Source organism: Arabidopsis thaliana, chromosome 2 (assembly GCF_000001735.4).
Source record: "Arabidopsis thaliana chromosome 2, partial sequence".
Taxonomy (NCBI): domain Eukaryota; kingdom Viridiplantae; phylum Streptophyta; class Magnoliopsida; order Brassicales; family Brassicaceae; genus Arabidopsis; species Arabidopsis thaliana.
Genome location: NC_003071.7, coordinates 15,802,879 through 15,826,213, shown reverse-complemented (window position 1 = coordinate 15,826,213; position 23,335 = coordinate 15,802,879). Strand labels below are relative to the sequence as shown.

General features: G+C 36.8%; 6 protein-coding genes and 1 long non-coding RNA gene across 11 annotated transcripts; 5 read left to right on the top strand and 2 right to left on the bottom strand.

Moving 5' to 3' along the window:
• Positions 1 to 1,675: 1,675 nt before the first annotated feature.
• On the top strand, positions 1,676 to 4,116 carry AT2G37730 (glycosyltransferase (DUF604); the record flags this gene model as incomplete). The annotated part of the gene is made up of 4 exons (NM_129329.2): positions 1,676 to 2,169; positions 2,335 to 2,725; positions 3,128 to 3,676; positions 3,864 to 4,116. The coding sequence occupies 4 exons, from the start codon at positions 1,676 to 1,678 to the stop codon at positions 4,026 to 4,028; spliced, it is 1,599 nt and encodes a 532-aa protein (NP_565869.1). The 3' UTR covers positions 4,029 to 4,116.
• A 98-nt stretch (positions 4,117 to 4,214) lies between these two features.
• Positions 4,215 to 4,520, top strand: AT2G08885. The gene has a single exon (NR_140426.1). It is a non-coding gene; the product is annotated as an other RNA (long non-coding RNA).
• Positions 4,521 to 4,902: 382 nt separating this feature from the next.
• On the bottom strand, positions 4,903 to 8,132 carry TBL15 (TRICHOME BIREFRINGENCE-LIKE 15; the record flags this gene model as incomplete). The annotated part of the gene is made up of 3 exons (NM_129328.3): positions 4,903 to 6,328; positions 7,714 to 7,769; positions 8,074 to 8,132. The coding sequence occupies 3 exons, from the start codon at positions 8,130 to 8,132 to the stop codon at positions 4,995 to 4,997; spliced, it is 1,449 nt and encodes a 482-aa protein (NP_181308.1). The 3' UTR covers positions 4,903 to 4,994.
• A 993-nt stretch (positions 8,133 to 9,125) lies between these two features.
• Positions 9,126 to 11,683, top strand: RLK (receptor lectin kinase). Its single transcript, NM_129327.4, has one exon. It carries the CDS (start codon positions 9,253 to 9,255, stop codon positions 11,278 to 11,280), a length of 2,028 nt encoding a protein of 675 aa, NP_181307.1. The 5' UTR covers positions 9,126 to 9,252; the 3' UTR covers positions 11,281 to 11,683.
• A 312-nt stretch (positions 11,684 to 11,995) lies between these two features.
• Positions 11,996 to 15,694, top strand: AT2G37700 (Fatty acid hydroxylase superfamily; the record flags this gene model as incomplete). Of its 4 annotated transcripts, NM_001336672.1 has the most annotated exons (10): positions 11,996 to 12,097; positions 12,216 to 12,660; positions 13,144 to 13,232; positions 13,344 to 13,363; positions 13,629 to 14,007; positions 14,093 to 14,200; positions 14,304 to 14,504; positions 14,875 to 14,973; positions 15,051 to 15,224; positions 15,451 to 15,694. In NM_001336672.1, the coding sequence occupies exons 1-10, from the start codon at positions 12,038 to 12,040 to the stop codon at positions 15,631 to 15,633; spliced, it is 1,758 nt and encodes a 585-aa protein (NP_001325049.1). In that variant the 5' UTR covers positions 11,996 to 12,037. The 4 variants fall into 4 exon arrangements, with proteins under 4 accessions (NP_001325049.1, NP_001325048.1, NP_001118464.1 ...); NM_001336671.1 differs by having other exon boundaries at positions 13,144 to 13,363; NM_129326.3 differs by having other exon boundaries at positions 12,006 to 12,097; positions 13,144 to 13,363; positions 14,875 to 14,946; positions 15,451 to 15,633.
• On the bottom strand, positions 15,662 to 20,555 carry AT2G37690 (phosphoribosylaminoimidazole carboxylase, putative / AIR carboxylase). The gene is made up of 17 exons (NM_129325.6): positions 20,343 to 20,555; positions 19,874 to 20,111; positions 19,245 to 19,466; positions 19,038 to 19,149; positions 18,881 to 18,943; positions 18,638 to 18,776; positions 18,285 to 18,340; positions 18,135 to 18,208; positions 17,886 to 18,033; positions 17,637 to 17,810; positions 17,436 to 17,523; positions 17,222 to 17,332; positions 16,926 to 17,023; positions 16,572 to 16,689; positions 16,398 to 16,492; positions 16,172 to 16,278; positions 15,662 to 16,067 (listed from the first exon to the last, which is right to left on the bottom strand). Exons 2-17 carry the CDS (start codon positions 20,101 to 20,103, stop codon positions 15,974 to 15,976), a joined length of 1,929 nt encoding a protein of 642 aa, NP_181305.2. The 5' UTR covers positions 20,104 to 20,111; positions 20,343 to 20,555; the 3' UTR covers positions 15,662 to 15,973.
• Positions 20,541 to 22,971, top strand: AT2G37680 (glucose-induced degradation-like protein). Of its 2 annotated transcripts, none has more exons than NM_001336670.1 (8): positions 20,541 to 20,744; positions 20,844 to 20,902; positions 21,753 to 21,896; positions 21,989 to 22,062; positions 22,148 to 22,202; positions 22,275 to 22,337; positions 22,434 to 22,561; positions 22,636 to 22,971. In NM_001336670.1, the coding sequence occupies exons 1-8, from the start codon at positions 20,612 to 20,614 to the stop codon at positions 22,712 to 22,714; spliced, it is 735 nt and encodes a 244-aa protein (NP_001324308.1). In that variant the 5' UTR covers positions 20,541 to 20,611; the 3' UTR covers positions 22,715 to 22,971. The 2 variants fall into 2 exon arrangements, with proteins under 2 accessions (NP_001324308.1, NP_181304.2); NM_129324.3 differs by having other exon boundaries at positions 20,641 to 20,744.
• The last annotated feature ends 364 nt before the right edge of the window (positions 22,972 to 23,335 follow it).

Below are 23,335 nucleotides of genomic sequence, written 5' to 3'. Positions count from 1 at the left end.
ACTAGGTTTGCACTGTTTCTATATATCAAAAACCCATAACGCATTGGAAGAATCTGTTTATACTTAATTATATATTACACATTTACATTACATAAACCATAGTATTTTCATTCTTAATTTCTATCAACCATCCGGTTTCTATTGATACAACCAAAAAAACTTTTTGAATACAATAAGTGAAAGTTTTTACATTAGTGGAAAATGTTTACCCAAGTTGCTTCCCAATCCCACTACGTAGTACATTAAATAAGGTGGTGAGCTTTATAGGGGAAACTATATATAGATGCATATACGGGCAAGTATATATGATATATCTACTTGTCTAAAGAATTTTGGAGCTAATCTATTAGTGAGATTTTACTAGAAGTCTAAAAATGAAAAACAATTAGTATAGTCTCTTAGTGATTTGATTTGATATGATTTTATAGTGTAAAATATATATGTTGTATGAGATTCTAAGAAATGATACAGTGAAATAACATAGAAACTTTCTTCTTTTTGTGCAAGTTGATTTTGAAAAGAATTTAAAAACAGATATTTTCTCTTGAATGTTTTTCGATTCGTTCATGAACCCATTGGCATAAACTTCAAAGCTATCAACTAATTCTTGGTTTACCTAGCTAGGGTTTGGTTATTAGTTAGATACGCTCTTTAGATTGCTATAAATATAATGAAGTGGTCTTCTCTGTATATAACAATACATAGGTGGAAGTGAAGTCTTCGAATAAAAGCAGAGCTTCCACATGGGGAATGAATCTCATTCTCTGTAACTCACATATTTCAATAGTTAAATTAATAATTCAAATATGACAATAATCAAATATATACAATACGTGAAGGGAATTTTTTTTTGGATTCTAAGAATTAAAGTGTCACGGAATTTTGGACGATTCTTTAGATAATAATATAATGCATCAATTACTGGACAAAAATTGGTTATCAATTATTTCCCAATAGCAAGACCAGTCGACATATGTCTGTTTGAAACTAATCAACAACTAGACTTCGAATACTAACAGAAATATAATACACACAAGTACACTGGTACATATGTAAGCGAAAGTTCTACAGAGGATCCTGACAACAAGAAAAGACCAAAAATTCTTGGTTGGTCCGCTTTACCAGTCTGGTTTCTTTTATTTTATTCTCAGTTTTAAAGATGTGAGTGAGGTTATGTAAGTGATGTTTTGTCAACGACTCAAAAGAGTAAAATATACCTTTGATTCAAGTTTGTTACTCTCTTAGTCTTATGGTTAAGATTTTTGGACATTTCCTTCACTCCACCATGCTTGGCCCAATAACATACGTATGTGCAACAGCTTAGGGTCCATAACTTTTTTAAAAAAATTTGGTGGTCAACAAAGGTCCATTACTCTAGTCATACAGTATCTGATAGTCATCCTATATGCTTCAAAGTTAAAACCATTCCTATGTTTTAGAAGATTTGTTTTCTCGAAACCATATATTTCATCAACGAAAATAAAGGAGTAGGAATATTCGTCGAATATAAACTTTCTCAATTTGTATCGCAATATATGTAAACTTTAGCTGCAAAAATATAAAAATAAAAATAAAAATAAATGTCAATCTTATTTCCACTAAACCCTATTCGTACAGTCGTAACATATTTGTACAAAATAAAGTTCCACAGACCATAAACATCAAAAAAAAAAAAATGGCCATCTTCGATCCGTTTAAGCTCCACCATAAGCCGCCGTCGATTTTTCCGGCAACAACTGTAAAACCAAGCCATGTTCTTTCCCTCGTCGCTAAGTTCTTCTTCACCATATGCATCTTCATCTCCGTTGCTATGATCTCCTTCTACATAATCTTCTTCGGTTGCTCCGATTGCCACCACATCACCGGCCTCCGTCGCTTAGGTCCTGAAAATGTAAACTTAACTACCAACTCCTCAGCCTCCTCCTCGACTATCCGCCGGCCGAATCAGTCCTCGGAGGCTACTGATATCTCCCACATAGCTTTCGGGATAGGTGGCTCCATTCAAACGTGGAGAGATCGCAGCCGCTACTCCGAGCTCTGGTGGCGTCCCAACGTCACACGCGGCTTCATATGGCTTGACGAAGAACCGCCTCTTAATATGACATGGCTCTCAACTTCTCCACCGTACCAAGTCTCGGCGGATACCTCCCGGTTCAGTTACACTTGCTGGTACAAACTATTTCTACTTCTATAACATCATTATTTCAACGAGATGATCTTAGTCAAGTTAAGTCAAGGGTCAATGTTTAACCATTGTGAAAATGTATTTGGATGAATACCTAACCATACAAAACCTATAATTTTATTCATTCGATTTCCACTTTTTGTTTTAAGGTATGGTTCAAGATCAGCTATACGAATGGCGAGAATTATCAAAGAGACTTTTGAGCTAGGGTTAACGGACGTGAGATGGTTCATAATGGGTGACGACGACACCGTTTTCTTTGTGGATAATCTTATAACGGTTCTAAATAAGTATGATCACAATCAAATGTATTACATCGGAGGAAATTCCGAGAGTGTGGAACAAGACATTGTTCACTCTTACGCCATGGCTTACGGTGGTGGAGGAATAGCAATTAGCTATCCATTGGCCGTCGAGCTTGTAAAGTTACTCGATGGTTGTATTGATCGTTACGCATCGTTATATGGATCTGATCAAAAGATTGAAGCTTGTTTAAGCGAGATTGGAGTTCCCCTGACCAAGGAACTAGGGTTCCATCAGGTATATTCACATTTTCCTTTTTGTTTTTCTCATGATTACTGGAAATTCACTTATTTTGACCTAATCAATAAATGGAAATTTACTATTAATTGGTTTCTAGTTTTTAGCTGCAAATACTGAATTTCCTTTTATTTGAAATTTTGAATATTCAGTTTTAAATTTCAAATCGTTCAAAATTTTTATCCCTTGCCAGATTTAAGATTAAAATAATTATCAAAAAAAAAAAAAAATGTTTAGACGCTTCAATGCTCAGATTTCGGTGTCCTGTTTTTATCAACGATTTACTTCTTACTATGTGAAATTTTAAATTTTTAGTCTTGGTGTAACTATATAACTAACTAAGTGACATTTCTAATTATAAGATCGGGATTTAATTATTTTTCTTTGCATGGTAAAATCCAGGTTGACATACGTGGCAATCCATACGGTTTACTAGCTGCCCATCCGGTGGCTCCTCTGGTTACGCTCCACCATCTCGACTATGTTGATCCAATATTTCCGGGGACGACTCAAATAGACGCCTTAAGAAGACTCGTATCGGCCTATAAGACGGATCCAAGCCGGATCATCCAGCACAGCTTCTGCCATGACCAGACCCGTAATTGGTATGTGTCCGTTTCATGGGGCTATACCATCCAAATTTATCCAACTTTGGTCACCGCTAAAGAGCTTGAGACGCCATTTCTTACGTTCAAGTCGTGGCGGACTTCGAGCTCTGAGCCTTTCTCGTTTGATACCCGACCCATCAGTGAAGATCCGTGCGAGAGACCCCTTGTCTATTTCTTGGACCGGGTTTATGAGGTCGGTTCGGGTCAGACGCTTACGACGTATCGGAAACATGTTGAAGTGGGCGAGAGTACACAATGTAATTCGCCTGATTATTCTCGTGCCAACCCGGTCGAGTTCATCGACGTTTCAACTACTACGTTGACGCCGGATCTTTGGAAAATGGTTAGTAAAATATCCGCTATCTTCGTGAACATATATAGACATAAATTCGGTGTATTCGTGACAAAAGAAACATAGAAAGCGTCCTTTCGTGGTATATTGTACATTCGGTGTATACTTTTAATCTAGTATACTTTTAAATTCGGTGTATTTGATTTTTGATATCTTTTTTATTTGATTGGGTTTACAGGCGCCACGTAGACAATGTTGTGAAATTGTCAACAGTGAAGAAGACTCAGAAAGCGTAATCAATGTCAAGATACGGCATTTTAATCCTTTGGAAAGTGTAACTCCTCAGTCAAAGCATCCGAACGACGAATGGACCGACTCCGTTTTATCTACAGAGACTATATAGTTTTATCTCAAGAGGAAATGAACTATTCATTTATGTAAATATCAGCAAACCGAATATCAAAATTTTTATAATGTCAAAATTATACAGACTGTTAGTTGTTTAGCATTTCATTTTGAAGAGTATAGTCTTATCTAGTCATGTAAACATTTTCCCTAGATATATTTATTCGTATTGCTTATAGATTGGGCTTGGGGTCTAGCTAGACGATATATCTTGAAATTGATGGTGTAGGAGACAAGTTCGGATTCTTCATATCCAAAAATCTTTTACATGTTTTTTTAAAAAGATGAATTACTATCGTACAAATGTATCGGTCAAAGGCAAACTTATCAAACGCGAATAGCAGAACCGCAACCGCAATAAACGCTAATGTAGAAAATGTTCCATTGCCCCCAAAGAAAAAATAAACGACAAACAGACTCAACTAGATAAACCCAATTAGTCGAAATTAGTTTCAAAACGTTTATTTTTCTCCCTACTTTTCATGCTTTCGGATCTTTTGTGTGTTTTGTTACTCTGTTCCGCTTTGTTGAACTGTATGATCACCTTCGTACTATCTTATAAGACCATGTACATGGGTGATATTTTTAGAGTATCACAAGTCCAAAAATTATTTTTATATTAGTAAAGCAATTAGAATATGCTTGATCAGTATCAGCCCACTGATATTTGTGATACCAGTATCATCTGACGTGGCTTCTTCTGATTGGTCACATTTAACAAAAGCAAAAAATATTATATATATTTATTAAACAAATATTATAAATAATACTAAAAAAATTTTTAATGATACTTTGTGAGTATTACCTATGAACATGCTCTAACAGTTTTATATATATATTATAAAAAAATAAAAAATAAAATGCTAGAGCTTTGTTTTTCTCCCAAAAAGACTGTAATAAAAAACCTTTATTATAACAAAGAATCAATCCATTGAACTACTTGTGTACAATGATGTTGAATACTTCAAAGCTGTGCTATGAGAAGTTCATTCCAAGTATCCGGGATCCCGGGTAAGCACCAATGCAAGCAATCGTTGAACGTTGGAGCTGAAGTCACGTTACTCGCCTTTTTCGGTTTGAGTTTACACCCTGCGATATGAGCTTCATCTCTTAGTTTAGAAAGTGCAGTTATGTCAAGAATCTTGACCCTTGTCCCATTCACAGCACTCTCAACTATTGTATCGAGCGATCCACCTTCGCCTGTGATTTTGCTTCCTCTAGACAAAGGGATAGTATTGTTACACTTTTCATGCCTAGGGGAAATCGTCGTAAAGAAAGCTTTCAACCGTGGATGCAATGGAAGTTGTGCATCAAGCCACTTCACCAGGCTGTGTATTGTAAAAATTTTAGCGTTTTCAACGTTCTTGAAATATCCGCCTTCGACACGTGTTCCATTTACGTGCATCACCCAATGATTTTTTTCTATCTTATCTCTGCTCCAATGGTGACCGGTGTTTAGAACCAATACATGGAAACGGTGAAGGTAGTTTCTTATGAATGCTGGTGGACGGTCAAGATGCATTGCAATAAGATGAGGTGGATCTGTATTGTTCATCGGTACCAAATCTGTTAAACTAGCTGACCAATAAGACAAAACCGTTGTGTTTGTGGTCGGAAACCTATAAGCCCAACCACCAGGACGAGGAGCTCCTTTAGGTATCACAAGACCATACTCCGATCCCACGTTTTGAACCTCCGGACTCTCTTTACCTCCAGTGGCCATACACATCAGGGATTGAAATTGTTCCCTTCCCAAGGAGTCTCCTATAAATGCTATAGTCTTGTTCTGCATTCTTCTCAAGAAGTTGACTCTGTTAAACTCTGGTATGTTGCAACCTTCTGGCTGCCACCGGTAACCCTCAAATGAGAAGTCGGGTCTGCCCATTACCCTGCAGGAAAATATGTTTGATAACCATTGTTTACATTCAAAACCAGAATACAATGGCCGCTTCTTGTCTTCAACCCATTCCCCCTTTGCCAAGTTACAAGTTTTTACTTCAATCAGAGAAATGCGAGGCTGGTTTTTTGCGGAAACCAGGAGTGTTGTCACCAAAAGAATGAGGATGATCAAGGAAAGTGATACACTCCCTTTGAGTATGTAACTTTTTCCACCATACATCTTAGATTGAGTGCTACAGATAACACCAATTCTCAAACAAAGAAAGATGCTTGCTCTGTTGTTGAAGTTCAAGATCCGGAAATGATTGATGATGATTGAATCTTCAACGAGTGAGCTTTGATGTGTAGATCTTGACAGCAAGCAATTAGAATCCACCACTAAATTTGGATCTCTCAAATCTGAAGTGTAGATATGAATTTAAATAGTAGTCATAGTCATAGTTTTTAAATTGTAGTCATAGTCATAGTTTTTAAATAGTAGCCATAGTTTTAAATTGTTGCCTTAGAATTGTAGTCATAGTCATAGTTTTTAAAGTATAGTCATATTTTTAAATTGTAGTCATAGTCATAGTTTTTTAATAGTAGTCATCATTAATGGTAGTTCTTAGCATAATCTTCACATAGTTCTTATGAATATTTTTATAATTGATTTTGAAAATTTTGAAGTTAAGAATTTGGTTAAGAGATTGAAATTTTGGCAATATGCAATGGTGGACTCTTAACTTGGACTTCTTAAAAAGAAAAAAATTAGAAAATTTTTTTAGAAACATTATAATTTTTAAAAATTTAATAATTATTACAACTCATAAAAATTAAAACATATATGACATAAATTTTTTAACAAATATGACAAACAATTAGATTTAACACTTAATTTATCTAACAATTAAGATTGATTGAATTAAAACATTATATTTAATACCTAATTTATCTAAAAATTAACCTAAGAAATATTAGATTTGGCTCTTATATAGGAGTCATTCTTAACAATTAATTGAATTATAACATTAAATTTAAGACCTACTTTATCTAAGAACTAACCTAAGAAACTATCAATAATGATGGTCTCATAGTTTTAAATTGTAGCCTTAGAATATTCAGGCCCACCTCTTGATATAGCAATGTCTTTCTCTCTTTTGTTTTTTTTTGTTAATCATGTAGTAATGTCTATTGCAAGTTAAAAAAAAAAAATGGAAGGTAATGACTAAGGATGAGAGAAGACAAATACTGAGGTTTAAATTTGAAACAAACGTATTCATAGAAATCAGGGCATAAACAGTATTTTATTATCAACCCAAATCTGATTTATTAATTTCCATTGTGTAGTTTGATGGAGTTTCTGTTAAGTAGACTTGATCAAGTTCTATGAAAAAATCAAAGTCTTAAACTTAATGCATTTGATAGCTCATGAAAAAGTATGTCTTGTTGCTTCAAAACACACTATTGTAACAACTTAGCTTTTCACGACCCTCCCACAATAAAGACCTGATAGACAAGGTTATGTCGATTTAAAGATTGCACAGTTTTCTTTTTGGTTTATGGTTAATACGAGTACAAAAAAATTTTAGATTGTACAGAGAATTATTTGACATTTGGGTCGAATGATATAGTAAAACCAAAACGAAGTGTAAACGGAATACTAGATCGGTACTTTAAATTAAGAGATAAAAACTTTAGCTAGATCTCTATAAAGAGATAATAAAAAAAACAAATATACATTAAAAACTTTAGTTAGATCTCTATGGCAAAAACGTCTGATCTCCATTTCAACTTCTTCCTAGCACCACATCGACGCGTCGGGCAACACTCTTCTACTCCAACTACGACAAGCGCTAAGAGTCTGAGAGAGAGAAGACTTTGTTAGCATACGGACAATCTCATGCATGCAAAACTCTAGTAGACCAAAAGGACAAGAATATTCACACGGTAAAAAAGTCAGATCTCTACTTCAACTTCTTCCTAGCACCAAATAACTCTTCTTCTCGAACCACAACAAGATTGAGAAATAAGACTTTGTTAACATATACGGATACTAATCTCATGCAAAACTCCAGTAGACCAAAAGCCAAAGGGAGAATATTCACATGGTTGACTCAAAAAATCAACGATTATCTAAGTCAGGAGCTTCCACGATTAGAGTGGACCCTTTTCTAGAAGTTTTGACCATGTGTGCATTTGCTACGTGGGGCACAATCTGCACCATTATTCAAGATAAAACTCATAAAAAGTAAAATGTTGTAACCCTACACTATTAAATTCCATTGTACAATGAGATGGCAAAAGAAATAATTCTCATGGTTTCATGATTTGTAAACAATGCTGCTAAAAGGTTAACAATTCTATACATATGATTTTTAAATCATCTTACTTAAAATTAAACTAGTTGAATTATATAGTTTAAGCATATAAATAGAAAAGTAAAGTATATAATCATTTAAAGAAAATCATTTTTTCTCTCTACAATAATTCATTTGTAAGAGATTTTTATTCATTAGCAAAAAAATGTAAGGAGTTATTTCAAGACTTTGTGAACCAATAAGGCTTTTGTGTCCACAAATATGCCCAAATTAGATTCTTACATTTGATTGGTAGTACGTGTCTTCCAATATCTCTTTCACATTTATAACTTTAGGAAATGTTGAAACTCGCTGTATTTGGTTGGCTTATTAGACGACTGTGTGACTTAATTTAGACGACTGTGAGTCTCTGACAATCACAAATATCATAGAGGAAGTAGTGTAGCCAAAAGCCAAAACTAAAAGTCAATATTAGGGCTAATTACTCAAATACTCCTCGGAAACGTGACAGCTTATGCTGATGCCAATTCTGATGCCATTCTTAAAGATCAAATTCATAAGCATAATTAATCATAATGACTATAAATCTTAATTAATTAATTTTTAAGTTTTGTCTCAAATAAACAAACTGTCACTGTTATTAGTTACCGTCGAATCTTCCATCATCACCGATAAATACTTTGATATATACTAGTAGTGCCTAAAACATCTTCTTTTTTATGGTTACAGCATAAATGAGCCTGATAGATGACAGATTTAAATATTGATATTTTGAGTATAGAAATGGAGTATTTTAAAACCAAACAGAGAGTTAATTAAGCATTAATCTTGGAAGTTGTAACACATATCACCTACCTTCATAATCTTTCTCAATCACGAGTATATCCCCACACAAGGAAAAATAAAAGAGCTAGTGACGACTTTTCCACTCTCTTCACACCATAAATCGTCTCTCTTTCTCTCTTCACAACTAAAAACAAAGCAAAAGAAAGAACAACACAGAGCAGAGAAAAAAAAGAGGTAGCCATGTTCTTGAAGCTTTTAACCATCTTCTTCTTCTTCTTCTTCAACCTCATCTTTCAATCTTCTTCTCAAAGTCTCAACTTTGCTTACAACAATGGCTTTAATCCACCGACGGACTTATCCATCCAAGGGATCACAACCGTCACACCCAACGGTCTCTTGAAGCTAACCAACACAACCGTTCAGAAAACCGGTCACGCCTTCTATACCAAACCGATCCGGTTTAAAGATTCTCCAAACGGCACCGTTTCATCCTTCTCGACATCGTTCGTCTTCGCTATTCACTCTCAGATCGCGATTCTCAGCGGTCATGGCATAGCTTTCGTCGTCGCTCCTAACGCAAGCCTTCCTTACGGCAACCCAAGTCAATACATAGGTCTCTTCAACCTCGCAAACAACGGTAATGAGACAAATCATGTCTTTGCTGTTGAATTAGATACGATCTTGAGTACAGAGTTCAATGATACAAACGATAATCATGTCGGAATCGATATCAATAGTTTGAAGTCTGTGCAAAGCTCGCCTGCTGGGTATTGGGACGAGAAAGGTCAATTCAAGAATCTGACTTTGATCAGTCGTAAGCCGATGCAGGTCTGGGTCGATTACGACGGACGTACAAATAAAATCGATGTGACGATGGCTCCGTTCAACGAAGATAAACCTACAAGACCGCTTGTTACGGCTGTTAGAGATCTTTCTTCGGTTCTACTCCAAGATATGTATGTGGGTTTCTCCTCTGCGACAGGCTCTGTTCTGTCGGAACATTATATTCTCGGGTGGAGTTTCGGTTTGAACGAAAAGGCTCCACCTTTAGCTTTATCGAGACTCCCGAAGCTTCCTCGCTTCGAGCCCAAGAGAATCTCTGAGTTCTACAAGATCGGAATGCCTTTGATTTCTCTGTTTTTGATTTTCTCGTTTATTTTCCTCGTTTGTTACATCGTGAGGAGGAGGAGGAAGTTTGCGGAGGAGCTCGAGGAATGGGAAAAAGAGTTCGGGAAGAATCGGTTCAGGTTCAAGGATTTGTACTACGCGACCAAAGGGTTTAAGGAGAAGGGACTTCTTGGAACTGGTGGGTTCGGGAGTGTTTACAAAGGTGTGATGCCTGGTACGAAGTTGGAGATCGCTGTTAAAAGAGTTTCGCATGAGTCTCGTCAAGGGATGAAAGAGTTTGTGGCGGAGATTGTGAGTATTGGTCGGATGAGTCATAGGAATTTAGTTCCTCTCTTGGGTTATTGTCGTAGGAGAGGTGAGCTTCTTTTGGTGTATGATTACATGCCTAATGGAAGCTTAGACAAGTACTTGTACAACACTCCGGAGGTAACACTTAATTGGAAACAGAGGATTAAGGTTATTCTAGGTGTTGCCTCTGGCTTGTTCTATCTCCATGAGGAATGGGAACAAGTGGTGATTCACCGGGATGTCAAAGCTAGCAATGTCTTGTTGGACGGAGAGCTCAATGGGAGACTTGGGGATTTCGGTTTGGCTCGGTTGTATGATCACGGATCGGATCCTCAGACCACGCATGTTGTTGGAACATTGGGATACTTAGCTCCTGAACATACTAGGACAGGACGTGCCACGATGGCTACCGATGTTTTTGCGTTTGGGGCGTTCTTACTCGAAGTCGCATGCGGTAGACGTCCTATCGAGTTCCAGCAAGAGACCGATGAGACGTTCTTGCTCGTGGATTGGGTTTTCGGGTTGTGGAACAAGGGAGACATCTTGGCTGCTAAAGATCCGAATATGGGTTCGGAATGTGATGAAAAAGAGGTGGAAATGGTTTTGAAGCTAGGTCTCTTGTGCTCTCACTCTGACCCAAGGGCTAGACCAAGTATGAGACAAGTGCTACATTATCTAAGAGGAGATGCAAAGTTACCAGAATTGTCTCCGTTGGACTTGTCCGGAAGTGGGATGATGTTTGGGGTTCATGACGGATTTAGTGAATTAGGAATGTCGTATTCCTCCTCCGTATTCAAAGGGTTTACCGGTGGATCTTCCATCGCTGATTCTCAACTTTCTGGCGGGAGATGAATAGAATGTTTTGAAGTTATATAAAGTATATGTTATTTAATGGCGATAGTTATGTTTTAAATATATTTGAACCTTTTTGTGTGTTTTGCATTTCATCTGTAGAGACTATTTGGGCGAGATATGGGAATGGGACTATGTATATATACTTCAGCATATGTTGAAAATTACTGTCTAAAGAATATTATGGCCACATGATAATGACGTTACAAGATTGTGAAATGATTCCTCTATTTCCTTCATTTCAACTCTATTCCATTCATAATCATGTGGGCATAATAAGAGTTGAAATGGTTGTATGAATCTACCCTGTGAATAAGTACTATTGACAATATCTTTTAGGAAAGGTATACTTATAGATTTTTCAGTCCTCTAACATGGTTGTATGAAGATGTATTAAACAAAGACCCCAGCTTCGCTGGAAAAGCAGCTCCTTAAATTCCCAACAAGAAACCAATTAATGAAAACAGTAAGGCAATTGTCAAATGATTAACATAGTATTTGGGAAGCGTGTAGATTCAAGAGAATTTAATGAAGAAAAGGCCTCGTAAAGTCGACCGATAAAACGGGATCTCTTATCTGTTAAACTTAAATATTAGGTTTAGAATCTTTTTTGACTTTCGGAAAAAGGAAGTCTCATGTGCCTCACATGTGAATGTGATTCCCTCTATTCTAACTATGCAAGTATTTGTATATATATAGAGCATTCGTACATACAAAAAGTTGGACGGACGTGACCGAGTCTTTGTGCGGAAGAAAAATGGCGTCTAGACCAGGTTTTCTCACGGACTGGCCATGGACACCTCTTGGAAGCTTTAAGGTCTCTTTCTATGCCTCTTTTGCTGTATACCATCTTCAAAAACATCCATTTATAGTCCTTGGTTTTTTATATTAGCCATTAGTCATGATAATAGTATGAATACGGATAAATATTGCAGTACTTGTTGTTGGCCCCGCTGGTTTTTGACAGCATCTACTCATATGCAACCATACGAGATCACGAAAAACTTTTGATAGTGGCCGTGACGGTGTGGCGGATTGTTCATAGCCAAATATGGATAAGTTTATCCCGTTACCAAACTGCAAAAGGAACCAAGCGGATCCTGAACAAGTCCATAGAGTTTGACCAAGTTGACCGAGAACGAACCTGGGACGATCAGATCATCTTCAACACTCTCATTGTTTACTTAACCAAAGTGTACGTCTCAGGGACCAGTACCATTCCCTTCTGGCGAACCGATGGAGTGATCTTAGTCGCTCTCCTCCATGCTGGTCCGGTGGAGTTCATCTACTACTGGTTTCATCGAGCCCTTCACCACCACTTCCTCTACTCTCGCTACCATTCTCACCACCATTCCTCCATTGTCACCGAGCCGATCACTTGTACGTACATACTCTTTCTGTTTCATAAAAACTAATGATGAACACTTGTTCACGTTTTCACGCTTTGAAAAAAATGATTTCGCTATTTTCTAATGATTTTGATACATCCTACTAAATGTGTCCAACAATAACTAGAAAAAGAAAGATAAATATTCTAAAATTTGTTACATTCAACATTTTATAATTATTCTAGGAAAACTTTGTCCAGCTAGTTCGCTCTGCTAGTTATTCTGTTATTCTGTTATTTTGCTATTTTTTGACATAGTAGTCATGTCAATGATTTTTGTTACTGTTTGTTTGTTTGTTTTTCTCATAATCTATTGATTTTATGAATTTATCTGTTATTTTAAGTACACTTTCATAGCAATTATTATGGTTTAGTTTCAAAATAATATCAAATGAATTGGAAAAATATATGTTCACTGTCGTACTTATTTTTATTAGTATGCGCAACAAATTCTAAACCTTGGGTCTTGATTGTAGCGGTGGTACATCCGTTTGCAGAGCACATCGGATATACGTTAATCTTGGGGCTACCGCTAATAACGACTTTTATGTGTGGAACGGTCTCGGTAGTCTCCATTGCCTTATACCTAACTTACATAGATTTTATGAACAATATGGGTCACTGCAACTTTGAGCTCATTCCGAAATTTTTATTCTCTCTTTTACCTCCACTCAAGTTCCTCTGCTACACTCCCTCGTAAGTACTTAAATCCACTAGAATAGTAATTATACTATTACCACGATTCCTTTGAACGCGTTTAAATTTCTGTGTTGTAATACTATTTTCACATTTTTATAAAATAATGTTCTAAAGATATAGTTTTGTAAATTTTAAATTGGTAATCGTAAACAAGCGTTTGACTTTTGCGTTTACAATATACAAATGAATGTCAACGAAAACATTAGAAGTTTTGGTTACAAAACATAAAAGCATTGTGACTAAATATATATGATAATTGTAGGTTTCATTCGCTCCACCATACGCAATTCAGGACGAACTACTCTCTATTCATGCCAATGTACGACTACATCTATGGCACCACCGACGAGTGCAGTGACTCATTATACGAAACATCGTTGGAGAAAGAAGAAGAGAAGCCTGACGCGATTCATCTTACTCATCTAACATCACTCGACTCTATTTACCATCTCCGGCTTGGCTTTGCTTCCCTCTCCTCTCACCCGCTCTCTTCCCGGTGTTACCTATTTCTCATGAAGCCCTTCGCTCTTATCCTCTCCTTCATTCTCAGGTCCTTCTCTTTTCAAACCTTTGTCGTCGAGAGAAACCGCTTCCGTGATCTCACACTTCACTCCCACCTTCTTCCCAAGTTCTCCTCTCATGTATTTCTCTTTTCTCTTTCTCTAGTCTTTAAACATCTAACAATTTCACGTCTAGTAGTAACAAGTTTTGTTTGGCTATCTACAGTACATGTCGCACCAGCAGAAAGAATGTATCAACAAAATGATAGAGGCGGCTATTCTTGAAGCGGATAAGAAGGGTGTGAAAGTAATGAGTTTGGGACTATTGAACCAGGCATGCAATTAATACATTAATTGGTTATTCTTATGTTTTTGCAAGTTTTGACGAGAAAAATGCTTTATATAATAAACCCTAATATAATTATTAATATCCTCAGGGTGAAGAATTAAATGGGTATGGAGAAATGTACGTAAGGAGGCATCCAAAGCTAAAGATAAGGATAGTGGACGGAGGCAGTCTTGCAGCTGAGGTGGTGCTTCATAGCATTCCTGTTGGGACCAAAGAGGTTCTCTTTAGAGGCCAAATCACAAAAGTTGCTCGTGCCATTGTCTTTTCTCTTTGCCAAAATGCCATCAAGGTACCTTCTTTTTCTACAAATGGAGAGAGTGAAACAAAAGGATTCAATTTGGATGGACCGTTTTTATAAAAAAGAAAATATAAATATATGTTAATTCTTCTCTAGCTAGTGTCAATATACAAAGCCAATTTGCGCGTGAAAATAGGATCGAACGTAAATAGAGTCAATGGAGTTTCCATATATAAACGTTACGCCACTAACTATCTACAGTCACGTGGCCTACTTTTTAAGTCCAACACAATTTTGGCATATCATTTTATGATTTGGTTTGAGCTTGCGAAAGATATACATATTAAAACATTTTAATGATAAATTCATATTTCAGAGAAATTATAATCGGTTTTCATGCTCAATAAATTAAAATAAATAGGTAATGGTGTTGCGCAAGGAAGAGCATTCCATGCTCGCCGAATTCTTGGACGATAAGTGTAAGGAAAATCTTGTGCTCACAACCAATTACTATCCAATGGTATGCGTAAACGACATTAAATTGATAGTAACATATTCAAGTTTACATACAAATTAATATGTAACGGTACGATGTAGATTTGGTTGGTGGGAGATGGGCTAAGCACAAAAGAGCAGAAGATGGCAAAAGATGGAACTCTATTTCTTCCTTTCTCTCAATTTCCTCCTAAAACACTACGAAAAGACTGCTTTTACCACACCACTCCGGCTATGATTATCCCTCACTCTGCCCAAAACATTGATTCTTGTGAGGTATGTATACAACAATTCCAGTAAAATAGTCTTTGTAGTTTCTTTGCGTTAGCGTTTAGGTTTACTATATTTTTTCTAATCTTTACCTAATACACTTAAAACATTTTAACCATGCTCTACACGTAAATTTCAAACATGCACAAACAGAACATATATTTATGGTGTCAAGTGTTTGTATTTGATGAAGATAGGTTATAATTTGTACTTAACACATGTATGTCTATAGAATTGGCTGGGGAGGAGAGTGATGAGCGCATGGAGAGTTGGTGGGATAGTACACGCGCTTGAAGGGTGGAAGGAACACGAGTGCGGTCTCGACGACAATTCAATCATTAATCCTCCTAGAGTTTGGGAAGCTGCTCTTCGAAATGGTTTCCAACCTCTACTTCTGCCATCTTTAGAGACCTAACGGGTTCAACAATTTGTAATGGATTTGGATTTGAAAAAATACAAAATCTCAAATCTTTGGGTAAACAGTGTTATTTCAAAATCCACATGTTAAAGGACTCTTTAGTGTTAAAACTTACAGTTTTCATGGACATCTTTTGGAAAAACAAGCTCAATTACATTGACTCCCAATGAATCATGCTTTAAACTTAAAGCGGATGGCAATGACAATTACAACAACAAACTAACTCAAGAATTGAGGCTAACTCTCAGATCACTCTATTATGATCTTCGTAGCAGCAAAATCAATCGTGATGGTTCACTCCCCAATTTCCCAATGAGTGCTCTGACCAGTAACACTCTCACTGGTTCAAATATGATTCCCAACCTTCTGTCTCCAGTTTCTCTCCTTTATTCAGGTTCTCATCTCTCATGTCTTCCTGGTACTGCCTCATCCTGATCAACCAAATCAAAATCCACCAATCTCATTTATATTAAGGTTCCCTAATTCTTCTTCTATCTGACTCATATGTAACAAAAGAAAAGATAAGAAAGAGAACCTTGAGACAAGATCCGTATCAGAGATTCCCAACATCCGAACTGCAAGCAAGGCTGCGTTGGTCGCATTGTTTATTGCAACTGTCGCAACAGGAACACCTCTAGGCATCTTTGGTAACAAAAAGAAAAAGAATAAATGGAAAGGCTTAAGAATCGCAGACCTAAATCGTTTCAAATGGTGCAAGAAAATCAATAGCTGAAGTTAATTATGATGCAATGAAAGTGTACCTGAACGATGGAAAGAAGTGAATCAACTCCATCCAAACGGGTAGCACGGACAGGGACACCAATCACAGGCAAAGGAGTGAGTGAAGCAACCATACCTAATTTCCAAGAAAATCCATTATTTTACAGTAACAATCTTGTGGGAGGGGACAAGATGAGTTCATGTTAAAGACATACCTGGTAAGTGAGCAGCACCACCAGCACCTGCAATAATGACTTGAACGCCTCGACTATGAGCTGAGGTTGCATATGTATACATCATCTCTGGGGTGCGATGAGCAGAAACTATCTTTACCTGTAAGCAAATGATACCATATCGGACCATTCAAGATGCACAGAGGTTAAGGCCATGAATTATCTATGTGACCAAATATTGGGCAATGCATAATTGCAAAGTATATGTTTGAGCTTCTTCACAGTTAGTTTTACCAAATTACAAACTTCAGGTTTCTTCTGTCTGTCTTCAGTGGATTATAATAATTCATGTAAGTCGTGCCAAATTCAATTATTCGAGCAGATCTTAACATTTACCTCATGTGTCACACCAAACAGGTCCAGAATTTTGGCAGCATCCTTCATAACAGGAAGATCCGTGTCTGAACCCATGATGATAGCAACACGAGGTGTCTCTGCCATGTGTAAATAACAAGCAACACAAATTCAGTCGGATACTTTTAAGATTCATGAAGGGTTCAACAATCATTAAAACGAAGAGTGCACTGTTCACAAAAAGGTTATACAACAGATTTTGGTGAGATAAGTTTGAAGGCATTCAGAAACTAAAAGCCAATAGAATATAGATACCAAACGATGCTATGGAAACTGACCGTGTACTTGGTGGCTTTGCTCACTTAATATGCATTGTAACCTTTGTTCCAAAATGCCCATAGACTGCCCAACAAGAGTGATGTGACCCATCTTTCTCTGCTTTCTCATTTCTAACAATAAGAAGTTTATCATACAGGCTTTGTGAGTAACCAAAATAGTTCACAAAAACTTGCAACATACCACAAGAAAGCTATAAGAGAACAAAAATCTAACCTGGCTTGTCATACCAATGAACAGATGCACCTGGAATACACAGAGCCCTTGCAATAAGCCGATGAGCCAATTTGAAACCTGCTTCTCCCTGATTTAAAAATAAATAAAACCAGAAGTCCACTACATGTTCATTAAACGGATAAAAAGATGATGCAACAGGTATTAAATTCAAATGATAAAGTAAAGACAAACATCAATTACATCATCTTCTCCCAGAATATTGTACATAATGGACGCCGGAGTTCTCATTGACGGATCACCAAGTGGAAGACCAACCACAGCTCGCAAGTGTTGTTCAAACTGTGAAGTATAACAGCACTCGATCGTTTGATGGCCACTGTTGTGTGGTCTAGGTGCAACTTCGTTTAGCAGAATCTGGGAGGAACTAACTCTGATAAGTTAAAAATAAAAATAAAAAAGGTAAAGTGCCTAAAATTTATGAGAAAATACCTGACTATCCTCTGTCAAGAACAGTTCAACTGCAAAAACACCAGCACCTTCTAAAGAACCGACAGCCTTTTGGGCAACATCGGTGGCAAGTTTGTTAATCTTCCAAGGCACATCTGCAGGTGCTTTAACTATATGGCATATGTTATCCCTAGAATGCATTTCAAGGTGTATTAGTAGAAACTAGAAAGTAACAATTTGTATCATACCTTTCAATCTTATAATTAAAATTTAGTCGCGCTTTTGAGTTACCTGTGAATGGTTTCAACAACGGGATAACAAACCATAGAACCATCTCTCCCCCTAGCCACAATAACAGCTAACTCCTAAAATTTGATATGCAACCGATTATACATGTCAGAGCTCAATAAGTTACTAAAGCAGATAAATTTGTCATCCTACCTTAACAAAAGGTGCCCATTTCTCAATATACAAACCACGACTGAAACCTCCAAGAGCTGGAAAAGAGAAAAAAATATTGAGGCAAACGCAGGGAAACAAAGATTACACTGTAGAGCTAAAAAGTATGTCTAGGATATCTACTATAGACATAGGTGTCAGGGCTTAATACCAACTTTAGAATAAATGTCAAGGATTGTCTCAGAACACTATTGCTAGTTTCACATGAGCATTCTGGTTCATGTAACTCACAATTTTTTGTTTTCTCGTTGACTGTGGCATTGTACACGATTAACTGGTTTAACTGTTACTAGAAACTATGAAACCAAATTAAATATGGTTAGTTAAGGGTTTACCCGTTACAGCAGAAGAAAGCTCATCTTGGTTGTTGGCAACTGCATTTCCACGTCCATCATAAGCCAATCGTTTGCTCTTGATCATAAGAGGGTAACCGAAAAGTTCACCTGCTTTTCTTGCTCCTTCAATATCGCTTATCTGATGTGGTGAGGTTTAGGGGTAAAAACAATTAACAAACTCCTCATGATTCATGGAGAACTTAATGAGTGATTCTTTCAACAAAGTATAAACAAGGGCCTAACCTCCATAAATTCTGGAAGTGGGATGCCATGCTGAGAGAAATGAACCTTTTGCATGTATTTATCCTGGAACATCAAACTGCCACATATAAATAAAATTGCTGAAAAACTTTGACTATACATAACTCCATTTGATGAAATATTTGAGAGGTTATGAAACCTGTATTATCCTAATAGTAGAAGCTTTGGGTTGGCAATCCACTCCTTGTTTCTCAAGCTTCTCTAGTGTGTCCACGTCAACATGTTCAATTTCTACAGTTAAGACTCCACATCTAACTACGACAATAAACAAAAATAACCATAAATATTGTAATGAAAATAAGAATTGAGAACCTGAAGCATTCAAGAAACAAACAAAAGAAGAGACCTTTTTGCAAATTCTTCTACTGTAGCACTGTCGTCAAAGCTATCAACCATGTGACCGTAGGACAATGCACTTGCTGAACAATTTTTAGAAGGATCTAAAATCATCACTTTGATAGCCAACTGAGAAGCAGCTTGGCAAAGCATACGACCCAATTGTCCACCCCCAAGAACTCCCACAATTTTCTCAGAAACTCCATGGACATGTTTATTCTCGCGATTCTCACTTGCAAAGAGGAAAGATAAATAACATTAGAAATTCCTTCCCCAGTCTTACTATTTTCAAATCTTTGTGTCTAGTAACAGAGAAACGAGCAGGGAAGCACAGCTAGTTTCTATATTTTATTCGTCATTGCAATTGGTGTGATGCAATCTTAACCACAACAGCTATGCAACTTCTCATGTCCATGAAACTTACAAGAAAAGAGAAATTTTTCTTCATTTTCACAGATTAATATATGCAGGCTTAATTGATATGTGGTTTAAATACAACGACTTTCACCTTTCAGCTTAATTGATCCAATCTCGTTTATCTTTTAACACACCACAATAGCCAAGAAAATAATAAGAATCGAGAAAATACTTAAGAAGAATGGTTGACACCATTATACTCAATACAGGGGACATAGGTACCTGATAGGAGAAGCATCGTGAGAGCTACAGGGCACAGCTGAAGCCGTATTCAATTTCCCAGACGAAGAAGTGGGAAGCTTCTGCAAATTTGCCATAGTCAAACTCTGGAACGACTGCGTTCTGGTCACTGGAAAAGGTCCAACTCTGTAGGTGGAGCGAGAAGTGTGAAGGACTGGAGTTGTATTTCCAACGACAAGAACAGCAGCTGAGCTTTGTTTCAAAAGCAACATCTAGAATGCTATACAAAACGGAATACTTTTAGCACCGTTTTATAAATATGCAATCAAGTAACATGAAAAAGTATGGTAGACCACAATAGAGAATGAACTCAAGCAAAACCCAAGTCAACGTCAATAGCTAAACCAATGAAAACGACGTAAGAAGCTCATGTGAATGGATTCAAGTAACATTCTTAGAGTCAATAGCTAAACTAATAAAGCCGCAGCTTCAACTTGAGAGGAAGGCAAACCTGGGTGAGAGAAGCAGCTAGACAGAGAGAGAAGTCGGAAAGTCAGGTCCAAAGGTTAGATTTTTATAAAGCAAGTTCGATAATAGAGGTGGAAAAAAGCTTCTTCCGGATTTGGAGGCGGCGGCGAGGAGAGAGAAGATCGGTCTGACGGGGAGAGAAGAAAAGGTTTTTGAGAGGTTTTATACAAAACGCAGTCGAAAACCGGAGAAGCCTAATCCGTTTTATGTATAATTTGATTCGGTTAAGAAAACCGAACCGGGTATGATGAGATGTGGTTTTTGATTAGGCTCCACGATTTGATTTGGTCGCACCAAAGATCGGATTTTTATCAGACGGAAAGGAGGAGACGGAAGAAAATGCCGGTGAGAGTTGTTGAGAGCAACACGCCTGCTCAAGTTTCAGGTTTTTGATCGCTTCTTCAAGTTTTGAATTTAGGTTTGTTTGTTTATGTTCCCTCTTTGTGGCTCTCTCGCTCATTTGTTGAGATTTGTTGCCATTTAGGAACTGATCCTGGGAATCGATCACCACTTCCCCCTAGTTCACTTCTCGGCGCTGGCCAGGTACAACGATTAATGAATTAACAAAACATGTTATTTTGCAGAAATTTATTTCTAGGATTCGTATGATACTTGGATTTTTACAAGTTTTTCTCTCAAGTGTCTGACCATAGAGGTCTTGGGAATATTGGTTAGGACTAGAAAGAACTTTATTAGTTATGCTTGTGCATCTGTGGTTATGTATGCACACTCTTTTTATGAACATAACCTTATGTGTAAGCAGAATCTGAGTATACCTATAAAGACATTATCTTAGGGGTTTTTATGTGTAAAGGTGAATTTTCTCTCAAACTTGACAAGTTCTTACTTATGAATACTTGAAATCACAAGAATAGCTAATTTTTTTATTGTTGATTCTGTCGATTGGCTGTGGTAGTTATAGAAGAAACTTTGCTTCACAAGGGTTTGCTAGTATACTTTATGTGAAATTTGTGAGAGAGAGGCTATGGTAAGATGAGAAGGAAAGTTATAAGTTTCCATGATGTTTAGCTACTTAGGTTAGCATAAAAGAACTTAAAGATCTCGTGTCTCGTTGTTCAGGCACAAAGCATCATTCATAGGCAGGCAACAAACATCATGGGTCTAGTTACTTTCTTCCCATTAGATCTGCAACTTGTTCAAGTGTTCTGGTTGCATAACGATTCTCTAGTAATGCTGATTTTTGTTATACCAATTAGAAGTTGGCCTTGTCTGCTTTGATTGGCTTCATATCTTTTTCATGTTGACATGTATGCTTAATTCAAGTGCATTTGTATCTAGTTGGGATTGTATAACATTCATTGGCTCAAAGAGATTGTTTATTCATAATGAACCTAAAGATGAGGAACACACATGTTTTTATGCTGTGCTGCAGGCATTTTCTGGTACGCAAAATGTCTCTAATCAACAGAAGGAGGAAGCTTGGAGAGTCAACGTCCAGATACAGGGTATTGACCTTGAACATGGTTATCTTTGTGGCACCATGGAAGCTCTAAACGTTCCCATGGCAGACACTCCTGTAAGCCCTTACACTCTTACTCATTTTTTCTTCATATTGCTTCCCCTTGAATTTCTAATAGGGGACACGATTCTTGATTCTGTGAGTGTCAGGTCATAACATTCTGGGAAGGGGAAATCGTTGATGGAAAGAATTATACCTTTTACACCGGAAAATGGGAAGCAACGTATGTCCCAATTCCTATATTCTTGTAGATTTGAAACTGATGATTTCTTATCGTGAATAAATTTTTGAAAGTTTGTTTGTCACAGGAGGGAAGATGATATGAGACATTGGTCAAAGTTCCCGTCTTTTTCGCCTCTTCAGGTAACACTCGAGTAACATTGTTTGTATAGTCAGTAACATCTCCTAAGCAACGTTCTGGACTTAATACTGCAGGGACAAGTTGAATCTGATGGTGGCAGGCAATTGGATCTTAACAATTATCCTTATATATTTATGGTATAACTCTCAGTTTTTCCTATCGAATCCAATCATCATTTTCTCTCAAGTATTCCATAATTCCTGCAACTCGGGTTTATTTTTGTGGTGGTGCAGAGATGGAAAGAGCAATACTTTGTAAACGTTGGCACAGATTGTGGACTAACAATAGCTGGATTTTACTACGTATGCTTCTCCTGCAGCGATGGTTCCATCAGCGGTTTCTATTATGATCCAAACAGCAGGTTAGTCCAAGATACAAACTATATAATCTGTTGTTGTTTGAGATAAAACCTGATGATATTTTGTTTCTGGACAGTCCGTTTCAGAAGCTGGAGCTGAAAACAGTTAACGAAGGAAGATCTGGTTTCAGCTTTTCTTCTTACGAGTTGCAATGATGAATGCTACCAAAATCATCAGACAGCGCCATATGATACTCTCGTCTAAACATGCGATGCACGTGATCCAGTACATTATGACGTGTCAATTATTATAAATTATTAGTAAGATATTTTTTTGCTTAGCTAGTAGACCAGACCAAGTAAAGAACTAAAAATACTATTTTGTCATTATGGTACCAAGCTAATAGTTTATCTGGAAAAAGAACAAATTGTCCAAAAAAATAATTACCAAATAGTTGAGAAGTTTTTCTAAAAATTTTTGTAAAAAAAATCCAAATTCTTCTAAAATTAAGTTTTTAATAGAAATTTAAAAAGACAGTTCTACATCATATTATTTTCTTTAAATAATGATATAAAATTTATAAACTATTATCTTTGTAAGATAATGAATATTTATACCTATGTAAGGGAAAAATTGATAAATATTTATACATCCTCATCCAAAAGCCCATAAAATCGTTATGGGACAATAGTAAAAAAGATTGCAAAATCGTATGGAGCGAAAGATAAAAATAAAAAACGGTCCCGTGTAAGAAGATGGGTCACCTCGCCAACACGTAGACTCTTTTCACGCGCCAAATCAAACACCATGTCGACGAGATCAACGGATTCAAATGT

Bases quoted from the DNA above. Each gene is read 5' to 3' on its own strand.
- RLK (NM_129327.4), top strand. From the start codon at position 9,253: ATGTTCTTGAAGCTTTTAACCATCTTCTTCTTCTTCTTCTTCAACCTC.
- AT2G37690 (NM_129325.6), bottom strand. From the start codon at position 20,103: ATGTTGCTTTTGAAACAAAGCTCAGCTGCTGTTCTTGTCGTTGGAAAT. The intron at 18,034-18,134 runs GTAACTCAAAAG...AATGCATTCTAG, and splicing joins GTTGTTGAAACCATTCACAG to GGATAACATATGCCATATAG. The intron at 17,524-17,636 runs GTAATTGATGTT...TTTTTAAATCAG, and splicing joins ATATTCTGGGAGAAGATGAT to GGAGAAGCAGGTTTCAAATT.
- AT2G37680 (NM_001336670.1), top strand. From the start codon at position 20,612: ATGTGGTTTTTGATTAGGCTCCACGATTTGATTTGGTCGCACCAAAGA. The intron at 22,338-22,433 runs GTATAACTCTCA...GTGGTGGTGCAG, and splicing joins ATTATCCTTATATATTTATG to AGATGGAAAGAGCAATACTT. The intron at 22,562-22,635 runs GTTAGTCCAAGA...GTTTCTGGACAG, and splicing joins TATTATGATCCAAACAGCAG to TCCGTTTCAGAAGCTGGAGC.